The sequence below is a fragment of the Mobula hypostoma genome, chromosome 12 (assembly GCF_963921235.1).
Source record: "Mobula hypostoma chromosome 12, sMobHyp1.1, whole genome shotgun sequence".
NCBI classification, from domain to species: domain Eukaryota; kingdom Metazoa; phylum Chordata; class Chondrichthyes; order Myliobatiformes; family Myliobatidae; genus Mobula; species Mobula hypostoma.
Window position 1 is genome coordinate 112961417 of NC_086108.1, and position 15077 is coordinate 112976493.

General features: G+C 46.7%; 1 protein-coding gene across 1 annotated transcript in view; it reads right to left on the reverse strand.

Annotated features, from left to right (window-relative positions):
* The window catches only part of LOC134355274 (collagen alpha-1(XXIV) chain-like), a 530134-nt gene that overhangs the window by 40527 nt on the left and 474530 nt on the right, over positions 1 to 15077 (reverse strand). The window contains exon 53 of the mRNA XM_063065074.1: positions 14541 to 14576. Within this exon, the coding sequence (XP_062921144.1) occupies positions 14541 to 14576 (36 nt within the window). The remainder of the gene's footprint in view (positions 1 to 14540; positions 14577 to 15077) is intronic.

The window sequence follows — 15077 nt, forward strand, 5'->3', positions numbered from 1 at the left end:
GACACGATCTGCCCTTCACAAAGCCATGCTGACTGTCCCTGATCAGACCATGATTCTTTAAATGCCCATAGATCCTATCTCTAAGAATCTTTTCCAACAGCTTTCCCACCACAGACGTAAGGCTGACTGGTATATAATTATTTGGACTATCCTCACTACCTTTTTTGAACAAGGGGACAACATTTGCCTCCCTCCAATCCTCCGGTACCATTCCCGTGGACAACGAGGACATAAAGATCCTAGCCAGAGGCTCAGCAATCTCTTCCCTCGCTTCGTGTGGAAGCCTGGGGAATATTCCGTCAGATCCCGGGGAATTATCCATCCTAATGTATTTTAACAACTCCAACTCCTCCTCTCCCTGAATATCAACATGCTCCGGAACATGAACTTCACTCATATTGTCCTCACCATCATCAAGTTCCCTCTCATTGGTGAATACCGAAGAGAAGTATTCAATGAGGACCTTGCTCACTTCCACAGCCTCCAGGCACATCTTCCCACCTTTATCTCTAATCGGTCCTACCTTCACTCCTGTCATCCTTTTGTTCTTCACATAATTGAAGAATGCCTTGGGGTTTTCCTTTACCCTACTCACCAAGGCCTTCTCATGCCCCTTTCTTGCTCTCCTCAGACCCTTCTTAAGCTCCTTTCTTGCTACCCTATATTCCTCAATAGACCCATCTGATCCCTGCTTCCTAAACCTCATGTACGCTGCCTTCTTCCACCTGACTAGATTTTCCACCTGACTAGATTTTCCACCTCACTTGTCACCCATGGTTCCTTCACCCTACCATTCTTTATCTTCCTCACCGGGACAAATTTATCCCTAACATCCTGCAAGAGATCCCTAAACATCGACCACATCTCCATGGTACATTTCCCTGCAAAAACATCATCCCAATTCAAACCCGCAAGTTCTAGCCTTATAACCTCATAATTTGCCCTTCCCCAATTAAAAATTTTCCTGTCCTCTCTGATTCTATCCTTTTCCATGATAATGTTAAAGGCCAGGGAGCAGTGGTCACTGTCCCCCAGATGCTCACCCACTGACAGATCTGTGACCTGACCCGGTTCGTTACCTAATACTAGATCTAGTATGGCATTCCCCCAGTCGGCCCGTCCACATACTGTGACAGGAATCCGTCCTGGACACACTTAACAAACTCTGCCCCGTCGAAACCCTTGGAACTAATCAGGTGCCAATCAATATTAGGGAAGTTAAAGTTACCCATGATAACAACCCTGTTATTTTTGCACCTTTCCAAAATCTGTCTCCCAATCTGCTCCTCGGTATCTCTGCTGCTACCAGGGGGCCTATAGAATACCCCCAGTAGAGTAACTGCTCCCTTCCTGTTCCTGACTTCCACCCATATTGACTCAAAAGAGGATCCTGCTACATTACCCACCCTTACTGTAGCTGTAATAGTATCCCTGACCAGTAATGCCACCCCTCCTCCCCTCAGCACCCCCCCCATACCTTTTAAAGTATTGAAATCCAGGAATATTGAGAATCCATTCCTGCCCTGGTGCCAGCCAAGTCTCTGTAATGGCCACTACATCATAATTCCATGTATGTATCCAAGCTCTCAGTTCATCACCTTTGTTCCTGATGCTTCTTGCTTAGAAGTACACGCACTTTAGCCCTTCTATCTTACTATCTTTACACCGTTTATTCTGCTTCTCTTTCCTCAAAGCCTCTCTACATGTTAGATCTGGCTTTACTCCATGCACTATACTTGCAGTTCTCGCATGACCTTTATCCTCCTCCACCTCACTATCTGCTCTAACACTCTGGTTCCCCTCCCCCTGAAAATCTAGTTTAAACCCCCCAGAGCAGCACCAGCAAACCTTCCCGCAAGGATGTTGGTCCCCCTCCAGTTCAGGTGCAAACCGTCCCGTCGGAACAGGTCCCACCTTCCCTGGAACAAGGCCCAATTGTCCAGAAACACGAAGCCCTCCCTCCTGCACCATCTCCTTAGCCACGTATTTAGCTGCATTATCTTCCTATTTCTAGCCTCACTAGCACGTGGCACGGGTAGCAATCCTGAGATTGCAACCCTGGAGGTCCTGTCCTGCAACTTTGCACCTAACTCCCTAAACTCTCTTTGCAGGACCTCCTCCTCCTTCCTATCCACGTCATTGGTCCCTACATGGACCACAACATCTGGCTGCTCACCCTGCTTCCTGGCAATACCGAGAACTCGATCTGAGATATTGCGGACCTTGGCACCAGGGAGGCAACAGACCATCCGGGATTCTCGACCTCTCCCACAGAACCTCTTATCTGTCCCTCTAACTATCCAATCCCCTGTCACTACTGCTCTCCTCTTTTCCCTCCTTTCCTTCTGAGCTGAGGGTCCAGTCTCGGTGCCAGAGATGCGACCACTGCAACTTGTCCCTGGTAGGTCATCCCCACCAACAGTATCCAAAACAGTATACTTATTATTGATGGGAACAGCCACAGGGGTGCTCTGCTCATTCTGTCTATTCCCCTTCCCTCTCCTGACAGTCACCCAGCTACCGGCCTCCTGACTTTTAGGGGTGACTGTCTCCCTGAAACTCCCGTCTACTTCTGCCTCTTCCTCACGTATGATCCGACGTTCATCCAGCTCCATGTCTGGTTCCCTAACTCAGTTTGTCAGGAGCTGCAGCTGGAAGCACCTTTTACAGGTGTAGTCATCAGGGACGATTGTGCTCGCCCTGACTTCCCAGATACTGCATACGGAGAACTCGACTGCTCTAACTGCTGCCTCCATTGCCTGCTCCTAAGGTAATTAGTTTTATTAAAGGAACTTACCCGGCCTTATCTCACTGGGAGCAGGCTCATCCTCAGCCTCTGCTGCACACAATACTTCAAATTCCACCTCATCAATGTCTTATACAACTTCAACATAACATCACAACTCCATAACTCAATCCTCTGAATTAATAAGTAAAAAATAATATAGAACATCTGAGAGTGCTTGTGTTTATATACGGCCCTGTTCGCTTGCTTCGGTCCTGATTGGCTACCCCTTCAGTTCTATTGGCTCTCATTTCTTCTGCTGTTAGGGGTTCGCAGATGGCGTCTATTTTGATATATTTGTTGACAAATTATCAGAAGAGAACTACGCTTTCAAAAATTTTCAACCTGCCAACAGAAGGGGCAGCTAATCAGGACCGAGGCAATTGAATGGGGACTCTACAACTCATGTTCTCAGTATTATCTATATATTTTGTATCAGCACAGCTTTGAATTTTGAACTTATTGAACTTTGATTTATGAAGGCCAATGTGCCAAAGGCTCCACACAATTTCTGCATCTTGGAATAGAGGATTATTTAGGTTTACTCTAAATAAATTGATGCACTCCCTCCTCAAACCTCTTGCCTTGAATCAATCTGGGACTGACTTACCATTTTACCTTGAGTAGTTTCACACTTGATTCTCCTGATAGATCTTAACTACCTATTTCATTTAAGTTTTAATCTTTTCAGGACATATTGTTGTAATCCCTGTAACCTGCTCCACATTTTGGCATTTAGTGAGTTCTTTCCCCGAGCAAAGATTCGTCATGTGATAACTGCGCTTCTTTTGAAGGATTCACAATGTCTCTCTGCTTTCCCACGTTTCTCAAATGTGGTTACTAACACGCCCAGCATGTAAACCAGCCTCGGGAACATTGCGACACAGGGCAATCTTTGCTAATTGAACTCTGCCGCTTGGACTGAGTGCGCAGTTACACGGGGGTCTCTAGGGGAACGTGGAGACACGAGGGAGGGGGAAGCACATGGTGATACAGGAGATGAAGTGGATTAGGATAGGTCAGTGTACAGCAGAAATGCAGACCATGTCAAAAACTAGACAGCAGAGAATTAGGATACGAATTGACAATAAACTGGACTGGTCAAAGAACACTGAGGCTGTCTACAAGAAGGGTCAGAGCCGTCTCTATTTCCTGAGGAGACTGAGGTCCTTTAACATCTGTCGGACGATGCTGAGGATGTTCTACGAGTCTGTGGTGGCCAGTGCGATCATGTTCGCTGTTGTGTGCTGGGACAGCAGGCTGAGGGTAGCAGAGACCAACAGAATCAACAAACTCATTCGTAAGGCCAGTGATGTTGTGGGGATGGAACTGGACTCTCTGACGGTGGTGTCTGAAAAGAGGATGCTGTCTAAGTTGCATGCCATCTTGGACAACGTCTCCCATCCACTACATAATGTACTGGGTGGGCACAGGAGTACATTCAGCCAGAGACTCATTCCACCGAGATGCAGCACAGAGCGTCATAGGAACTCATTCCTACCTGTGGCCATCAAACTTTACAACTCCTCCCTTGGAGGGTCAGACACCCTGAGCCAATTGGCTGGTCCTGGACTTATTTCATAATTTACTGGCATAAGTTACATATTGCTATTTAACTATTTATGGTTCTATTACTATTTATTATTTATGGTGCAACCGTAACAAAAACCAATTTCCCCCGGGATCAATAAAGTATGACTATGACTATAAGCTTAGAGGAAGTCTGAAGAGGAATTTTTTTCTGCCAGAGGGAGGTTGGAATGCGGAACTCACTGCCTGAGTCAAAGGCTCAGTGTCTGTGAGTACAGGAGGTTGGAGGCCAAAGATGGCCTGTCCTGGGGCTAGAGGACTGTGTATGTGTGTGGGTGAGTGGGTGGGCGGGTGGGCCAGAGGGAGGAACAGGGCTTGTTTTGTTGTTGTTGCTGCTTGTGTGGTTATTCTGAACATAGTGGGCGTGCTATGTTGGCGACACTTGCGGGCCATCGCCAGCACATCCTTGGGGGGTGTTGGTTATGAACGCAGACAATGCTTTTCACTGTCTGTTTTTATGTACATGAGATAAATAAATCTGAATAGAGAGGGGGGTGGGGCAGACACTCTCACCACATTGAACAAGTATCTGGACGAGCACGTGAGCCACCAAGCCGGAGAAGGGTGCAGATCAAGTGCTGAGGATTGGGTTTGGTGTACCTCGGTACTGGAGAGTCAGTATGGATGTGGTGGGCCGAAGGGCCTGACTCTGTGCTATCTGACCCTATGGTAGTTACCTGGGGCACAGACCAATAATTATGGTACATACACTCAGTGGCCACTTTATTAGGTATACCCGTATGTTATGCAAATAAACAAACAATCAGCCAATCACGTGGCAACAACTCAGTGCATAAAAGCATGCAGACATGGTCAAGAGGTTCAGTTGTTGTCCAGACTAAAAGTCAGATTAGGGAAGAAATGTGATCTAAGTAACTTTGACCATGGAACGATTGTTGGTACCAGACAGGGTGGTTTGAGTATCTCAGAAACTACTGATTTCCTGGGATTTTCATGCACAACTGTCTCTTAAGTTTACAGAGAATGGCGTGAAAAACAAAAAAAATTATCCAGTGAGTGACAGTTCTGTGGGTGAAAGTGCCTTGTTAATGAGAGTGGTCAGAGGAGAATGGCCAGACTGGATTAAGCTGATAGGAAGGCAGTATCTCAAATAACCACGTGGTTACGACAGCGCTGTGCAGAAGAACATCTCTGAACACAGAACACGCTGAACCTTGAAGTGGACGAACTACAGCAGCAGATGTCCTTGGGCATACACACAGTGGCCTCTATATTAGGTACAGGAGGTGCTGCGTGGCCACTGAGCAGACTTAATTGGCAGAGATTTTAAAGGGAAGCTTGTGTAAACCATTTCACCCAAAGGGCGTGGAATCCCTTGTCCCGTTTACCAGGTGCCGAGGTGAGCACATGAGGAGATCCTGTCTGAAAGGCTGTGGATCGGGTGTTGGGACACAGTCCTGGCCTCTTTCCATGGGGAATTCTATCCAACATGCATCCCTCCCTCAATGTCACAGAGATTTCCAAACAGACTCTCAGGTTTATTAATTTAGAGATATAGTGCGGACCAGGCTCTTCCAGCCCTTCGAGCCCTGCCACCCAGCAACCACCGATTTAACCCCAGCCTAATCACAGGACCGTTTACAATGATCAATTAACCTGCTAACTGGTACACCTTGGACTGTGGGAGGAAACCAGAGCTCCAGGAGGAAATCATCGTGTTCACTGGGAGGACATACAAACTCCTTACAGACGGTGCCGGATTTGAACTCCAAACTCCGATGTCCTGAGCTGTAATAGCATTGTATTAACCGTTACACTACCATGGTGCCCCAAGAAGGGACCACATTTCCTCCTGCACATGTGTGGCTGCCTTCAGAATGTACATTATTGGCTGGAACATGTTGTTGGATGTCCAGAGTTTGTGCAAAGTGTTCTGGGAACTCAATTATTAGTTTAGCTTAATTTGGAGATTTTATGAGGGCTCTCATTATACAGTGTCAGCAGGAGACATTTGTCATAGAGTCACAGAAAAGTACTGCACAGAAACAGGCCCCTTGGCCCATCTAGTGTGTGTCAATCCATTTCAACTGCATACTCCCGTCGACCTGCACCCAGCCAATTGCCCTCCATACCCCTACCATCCAAACTTCTCTTAAATGTTGTTCAAGTAGCTCGTTCCACACTCTCATCACCCTCTGAGTGAAGAAGTTTCCCCAAACTCTTCACCTTTCGCCCTTAACCCATGACCTCTAATTGCAGTGCCACCCAACCGCAGTGGAAATTCATGTAGGGATGTGAATTAATTCACTGGGCTGTCAATCCACTTCATAATTCATTGACCTTTTACATTTGGAGTCATAGAGTCACAGAGAACAGAAACAGGCCTTTTGGCCCAGCTCGTCCTTACCATTTGTGAGATTCATCACCTCACCAAAGACTCAAGCAAATTTCTACAGATGTAGCATGGAGAGCATTCTGATTAGTTGCATCACCATCTGGTACGGAGGGGCCACTGCACAGGACCGGAAAAAGCTGCAGAAAGTTGTGAACTCCACCGGCTCCATCATGGGCACTGGCCTCCCCAGCAGTGAGGGCACTCTCAGAAGGCAGCACCCATCACCAAGGAACCTCATCACCCAGGTCATGCCCACTTCTCATTGCTACCATCAAGGAAAAAGTACAGGAGCCTGAAGACACACACTCAACACTTCAGGAACAGCTTCTTCCCCTCTGCCATAGACTTCTGAATGGACAATGAACCCATAAGCTCTACCTCACTATTTTTGCACTATTTATTTTATTTATATTTCTTATTGTAAATTATTATTTTCGGTGTACTGCTGCTACAAAACAACAAATTTCCTGACCTATGTCAGTGATAAAAAACCTGGTCCTGATTGTGATTCCAGTTAGTCTCATCAGCCTGTGTACACGGCAGGCATACGTTAGTGTAAAGGTTAACAGAACACTGTTACAGTGGCAGTGACATGGGTTCAATTCAGCTGCATTCTGTAAGGAGTTTGCACGTTCTCCCTGTGGCCACGTGGGTTTCCCCCAAGAGCCCCGGTTTCCTCCCACATTCTAACTGCATGAGGTTAACTGGCTGCTGTAAATTGTCCCCAGAGTGTGGATCTGGAATAGGAATTGGTTAATTATTGTCACATGTACGGAGGAACAGTGAAAGGCTTGACTTGCGTATCGTTCATACAGATCATTTCAGTCATCATCATCACGTGCCATGTCGTATGATATGGGCGATCATGCTCTTCACCATAACTGTTCTCGTAAAGTCACTGCCCACAAGAAGGCAAAGGCAAACCACTTCTGTAGAAACATTTGCCAAGAACATGGAAAAACTATGATCATCTACAAAATTCCACATAGCACATAATGAATGAACGTTACAAGATTATGAGGCTGTCAAGCAGTAATAAATCACGGCAACTAGACCTGCTGTGTTGTCTAGAAGACGTTTTGCCACTCATCCGAGAGGCTTCTTCAGTTCTGATCCATGGTGGGTAGTTTTCTGGTTTATAAACTCTGAGGCTACGTCCACACTATGCCAGATAATTTTGAAAACGCCGGTTTCGAGTAAAAACAACAGGCGTACACACTAAGCGTTTCTCAAAATATCTCTGTCCAGACCAACACGGATATTTGGGTGAATCTCCTCTACTGGGCATGTGCAGGACATACAGAAAACAAGTGAAGAGGAAACGATATACCTGGTGCGCATTTGTCCAGTTACAGAGTAGAAAAACTTAAAAGCAATTGCTCTTGGCTCTCGCGCAGGAGGACTTAAAACAAAAAAAAAACAAATACTGGAGCGTATGGAGGCAACCGACAGGGAGTCCACGGACAGTATGACCTGGCTGACGATGAACATTGAAAAACTGACTAACTCTGTTGCATTAATAAAGCACCTTGTTAAATGTATAAAACATGTCTACATCAGTATTATCTTGTATTTCCATACCATGTTACATTAGGCTGTTACACATCTATTGTCAGAGAAGTACTTGCATAAATAGGTAAACCACCTTCATACAAGCAAGGACAGAAAACAGGGTAAAGTGAGTAAACTTATTTATTCAGTAAGCTATGGGTCAAAGTATTTGGTGAGTACATTTCTAACCCTAACAACAGGAATTCTGCAGATGCTGGAATTTCAAGCAACACACATCAAAGTTGCTGGTGAACGCAGCAGGCCAGGCAGCATCTATAGGAAGAGGTGCAGTCGACGTTTCAGGCCGAGACCCTTCGTCAGGACTAACTGAAGGAAGAGTGAGTAAGGGATTTGAAAGTTGGAGGGGGAGGGGGAGATCCAAAATGATAGGAGAAGACAGGAGGGGGAGGGATAGAGCCGAGAGCTGGACAGGTGATAGGCAAAAGGGGATACGAGAGGATCATGGGACAGGAGGTCCGGGAAGAAAGACAAGGAGGGTGGCGGGGGGGAGCCAGAGGATGGGCAAGGGGTATATTCAGAGGGACAGAGGGAGAAAAAGGAGAGTGAGAGAAAGAATGTGTGCATAAAAATGAGTAACAGATGGGGTACGAGGGGGAGGTGGGGCCTTAGCGGAAGTTAGAGAAGTAGATGTTCATGCCATCAGGTTGGAGGCTACCCAGACGGAATATAAGGTGTTGTTCCTCCAACCTGAGTGTGGCTTCATCTTTACAGTAGAGGAGGCCGTGGATAGACATGTCAGAATGGGAATGGGATGTGGAATTAAAATGTGTGGCCACTGGGAGATCCTGCTTTCTCTGGCGGACAGAGCGTAGATGTTCAGCAAAGCGGTCTCCCAGCCTGCGTCGGGTCTCACCAATATATAAAAGGCCACATCGGGAGCACCGGACGCAGTATATCACCCCAGTCGACTCACAGGTGAAGTGATGCCTCACCTGGAAGGACTGTTTGGGGCCCTGAATGGTGGTAAGGGAGGAAGTGTAAGGGCATGTGTAGCACTTGTTCCGCTTACACGGATAAGTGCCAGGAGGGAGATCAGTGGGGAGGGATGGGGGGGACGAATGGACAAGGGAGTTGTGTAGGGAGCGATCCCTGCGGAATGCAGAGAGAGAGGGGGGAGGGAAAGATGTGCTTAGTGGTGGGATCCCGTTGGAGGTGGCGGAAGTTACGGAGAATAATATGTTGGACCCGGAGGCTGGTGGGGTGGTAGGTGAGGACCAGGGGAACCCTATTCCTAGTGGGGTGGTGGGAGGATGGAGTGAGAGCAGCTGTACGTGAAATGGGGGAGATGCGTTTAAGAGCAGAGTTGATAGTGGAGGAAGGGAAGCCCCTTTCTTTAAAAAAGGAAGACATCTCCCTCGTCCTAGAATGAAAAGCCTCATCCTGAGAGCAGATGCGGCGGAGACGGAGGAATTGCGAGAAGGGGATGGCGTTTTTGCAAGAGACAGGGTGAGAAGAGGAATAGTCCAGATAGCTGTGAGAGTCAGTAGGCTTATAGTAGACATCAGTGGATAAGCTGTCTCCAGAGACAGAGACAGAAAGATCTAGAAAGGGGAGGGAGGTGTCGGAAATGGACATTTCTAACCCTTCTGGCTTCAGTCTCGTTGCTGTCTGTTCTGAAATTGTTAGGCTTGCGAAGCGCAGAATCAAATATCGCTGTGATTGTACGCTCTAGTATCAATTGTTTGGCGACAATAAAGTAATAATAATAATAAGAAGAAAACAATGAAATGCTGTGCTGTCGTCATTTGTTCCGGCACGTCATGACAGCGGTTTTAAAAAGCTCCGCTTACCCCGTCCACACTGCAACGGATATTAGGCATTTTCAGATTTATTCACTCTGGAGACTGTTTCTGAAAATCTCCGTTTCGGGGGATGAAAACGTCGGTTTAGTGTGGACAGAGAGTCAAAACGAAGAGAAAAAGCTTTGTTTTCAAAATTATCCGGCGTAGTGAGGACATAGCCTTAGTTGTTTAAAGGTATATCAATCACATGCGGGTCGTTAAAGAGTCTTAAAGGTAATGAGAGTGTCATTAGTCTTATCGTTGCATGAATGGAGGTGTGAACTGTTGTGGAGACGCCAGGGTAGAGATGTTAGGACTGTATTGTAAGTAGCGCATACCCCATCCCCTCTGTTCAGGGATGGGTTTTCCAGCTTGACAAAGATGGCCTCTTTAACCCTTCTTTCAAAACACCTGTCCTCCCTGTCCAAAGGATGTGTTATCATCAAAGGAGTTTCTCTTGAATTGAATTGACTTTATTTCTTACATCCTTCACATATGAAGAGTAAAAATTGTTACGTTACATCTCTGTCTAAATGTGCAACAATAGTAGTGTAATTTATAATAAATAGAACTGTCAATGTAACATAGAATACATTCAAATCAGCGTGAGTTAATCAGCTTGATGGCCTTGTGGAAGAAGCCGTCCTGGCTTTTATGCTGCAGTATCGCTTCCCAGATGGTAACGGCTGGAATAGATTGTGGTTGGGGTGTCTTTGGTCCCCAATGATCCTACAGGCCCTTTCTACACACCTGTCTTTGTTAATGTCCTGAATCATGGGAAGTTTACATCTACAGATGCGCTGGACTGTCTGCACCACTCTCTGCAGAATGCTGCGATTAAGGGAGGTACAGTTCCCATACCAGGCAGTGATGCAGCCAGTCAAGATGCTCTCAATTGTGTCCCTGTAGAAATTTCTTAGGATTTGGGCGCCCATACCAAACTTCTTCAACCGTCTGAGATGAAAGAAGCGCTGTTGTGTACAGACCACGTGAGGTCCTCGGTGATGTAGATACCGAGGAACATAAAGCTGTTTACCCTCTCAACCCCAGATCCATTGATGTCAATAGGGGTTAGTCCGTCTCCATTCCTCCTGTAAACCACAACCAGCTCTTGTCCTTTAGGTGTAGATATACAGCTGGGTCTTGACCTGAGGTGTAAGCCCTCCTATGTTGGGCCATCTGTTTGTGGTTGTTTTGTCTCACTGATATACAAATCTGTGCGGTTCTCATTGCATTGGATAGCATTTACAATATTGCTCTGTTTATGTTTGGGTGTTCACAAAACCACATAGCTGAACTCCACGATCTCAGATAATCAGTCACTTGAACGTGAGGTCAACAAGCACATTGGAAAAGCAGCCACAACCTTCTCGAGGTTGACTAAGAGAGTCAGGGCCAACAACAGACTGGCCATGAACACCAAGGTGCAGGTGTACACAGCCTGTGTGCTGAGCACTTTCCTCTACGCCAGCCAAACTTGGACCCTGCGCACAAATCGAGAGCAGTGACTCAACGCTTTCTGTATGTGCTGCCTCAGACGCGTACTTGGTATCAGCTGGGAGGGCAAGGTTACCAACAACACAGTGCTCGAGGGAGCAGGCACCACCTCCATGTTCACCTTCCTGAAACAGTATTCACTGGTGAGGGCTAGGCCACAACCTGCGCGTGGCAGACGGATGCATATCGAGAGAGCTTCTTCTTGGGGAGCTGGTGTCCGGAAAGCGGCCAACAGGAAGACCCCAGCTGCGCTACAAGGACACCTGCAAGCGCGAACTCAAGGCCCTTGGTATAGCAGCAACACGTGGCAGTCGCTCACCTCAGACAGGTGTGCCTGGAAGCAGGAGGTGAAGAAGGGTCTCTTGAGGTCCAAGAACACTCTGATGCGGCAAGCAGAGGAAAAGAGAGCCGTCGAAAGCTCTGTGCCCAAGCTGCCCGAGACGTCAGAGCTGTCTCAGCTTTCTGCTGTACAGTGTGGCAAGGACTGTCACTCTGCATTGAACTCCACAGTCACAGCAGACACTGCTTAACCCAGACCACCTGTGATCCCCTGGGATCGACGGCCGCCCATAACGGTAGGATCCGTGGGGTGGGTGAGTTTCTGTCTGAGTGTGCTCATAGGTTTGAAAATCCAGCAGAACTCCAGCAACATATGGGATGACTATGTTTTTCCATCTGCTTTGCTCTTTGTCAAACTGGAAAACCCATCGCTGAACAGAAGGGTGGGGAACAACACCACCTATCAGCTAATTACAATACAGTCCTAACATCTCCACCCCGGCGTCTCCACAACAGTTCACATCTCCATTCATGCAAACGTAAGACTAATGACCCTCTACGACTCTTAACGATCCCCAGCTGATTGCTATACCTTTGAACAACTCACAGAGTTTATAAACCGGAAAACTACCCACCATGGATCAGAACGGAAGAAGTCTCTTGGATGAGTGACAAAACGTCTCCTAGACAACACAGCAAGTCCAGTTGCTGTGATTTACGACTGCCTGATTATACAATGACTGAGAACCTTTATGGACAAGATTATGATGGGTATGAGGTTGGGTGAGACTAGAAATAGAGGTCATAGGTTAAGGGTGAAAGGTGAAATGTTAAAGGGAACCTGAGGGGGTTCCTTGGTCTCCTTGGATCCCACACCTCAATTCTTTCTGAATCAGTCTCTAATGGGGAACCGAACTGCCGGTCAGAGTGATAGACAGAGGTTCAAATGTAACACTTTAGAGGAGCTTGGGCAAGTACATGGTTGGAAGAGGTTTGGTGGGGGAATATGGTCTGGGAAAAGGTATGTGGGACTAGACAGAAGATCAGGTCAACATGGACTAGATGGGCTGAAGGGCCTATTTCAGAGCTGCAGTGCTCTGTGATTCAAAGTTTCTATGACTGTAGAAAGATAACTTCCCCATGTTTTCACAGAATGTTGAGAGCATTAATTAAAGACACTTACTGAGGTTACTTTGACTAACAATTGCTTCCTGGGACCAGATGGGTAACAGGCTGGGGTCTAGGGAAGTGCAGAGCTGACGGATGCCTGTCAACATGGAGCAGTTCCCAAACGTAGGGTCTAGAGCGGCAGCCATGAACCCCTAGACTGTCACTCCATCAAAACACCAGCAGAAAGTTCACCAGCAAAGGTTATTATTTTAACTTGTATTGAACCCTGTATCTTCGAACTTTAATCAAGGACCATGCTATGAGGAGGTGTGGACAATCTACTTTCAGTTTTGGTCACCCAGAGAGCTGTGGTTCAACTGGAGAGGGTGCCAAAAAGGGGCATAGATGTGGTGAATGGTAACAGACTTTTCCCCAGGGTAGGGGAGTCCAAAACTCATGCGTGTGGTTTTAGGATGAGAGGGATAAGATTTAAAAGAGAACTGAGGGGCAACTTTTTCCACACAGAGGACAGTGAGTATATGGAGCAAGCTGTCAAAGAAAATGATTGAGGCAGATACAATAGTATCATTTAAGAAGCACTTTGATAGGTACGTGGAAGGACAGAGCTTGGAGGTGTATGAGGCAGTGTCCTGGGCCCAACATATTGATGGAGTTAGAAAGAAGTCACAACAGTGGCTATATTTCATCAGGAGTTTGAGGAGATTTGGTAAGTCACCAAAGACATTCACAAATTTCCATAGAGGTACTGTGGAGAGCATTCTAACAGGCTGCACCACCATCTGGTATGGAGGGGTGGGGGCCACTACACAGGACTGAAATAAGCTGCAGAGAGTTGTAACCTCAGCCAGCTCCATCCTGGGAACCAGCCTCCCCAGCATCCAGGACACCTCCATGCTCCAAAAGGGCAGCATCCATCATTAAGGACCCCTATCAGCTAGGACATGCCCTCTTCTCATTGTTACCGTCAGGAAGGAGCTACAGGAGCCTGAAAAACCACACTCAACGATTCAGCAACAGTTCCTTCCCCATCACCATCAGGTTCCTGAATGGACAATGACTCCATGTACACTACCACACTGTTTTTCTCTTTCCGCGCTACTTATTTAATACATTTATCACCAAAGTATGTGTACTACATACAACCTTGACATTCGTCTTCTTGCAGGCAGCCACAAAACCAAGAAACACAACAGAACGGCTAAGAGCCAAAGGAACACGAGCCAATAGAATTCAAAGATCAACTGAAGGGGTAGCCAATCAGGACCAAGGAAAATGAATGGGGGTGGGGAGGGGGCTATATAAATGCCAGCATTTCCAGAGAGAAACACCGACAACTGTGCACTGAGGATGTCACCTCGACTGATGAAGTGCCTGCAACCTAATTAACAAGCTCAGCGAACACTGTAACATCACTAAAAAATCACACACAAAAGACCGTCAAATAGCCAGTGTGTCAGCCTTCTGCACCTCACTCTATCATAATATTCATATGTTTCCAGAATTCCGTACTGGTGTGAATTCAGTGTGCAATTTTAAATAAGGTTTTTACCAGTCCGCCTCTGCTTCCCTTTACGCCTTTGGGACCCTGTGGGAAAAATATAAAAAAAAAGCTAAATTGAAAATAATTTTAACTGGAATGTGAGATACTTAAGAGACAGAACGGAGAACATAGTAGACAGTACGATAGTGGATAATGCTTGTGTTGACTACGATGCCAAATTAAATTAAATCTATAAACCTACAAGGTTCTGCAGATGCTGGGAATGCAGAGCAACACACACAAAATGGTGGAGAAGCTCGGCAGGTCAGGCAGGATGTAGGGAGGGGGATAAAGATTCTACTTTCTGGCCAGGATACTTCATCAGGACTGGAAAGGAAGGGGGGAAGATGCCAGAATAAGAAAGTGTGGGGAGATGGGGGAGGACAGTACAAAATGGCAGATGGTTAAGAGGGAATGAAATAGAGACTGGGAGGTGGGTAGGTGGAAGAGGTAAAGGGCTGAAGAAAAAGTCTGACAGAAGTTGACAGTGGACCATGATAGAAAGGGAAGGAGAAGGGGAACCAGAGGGAGGTGATAGGCAGGTAA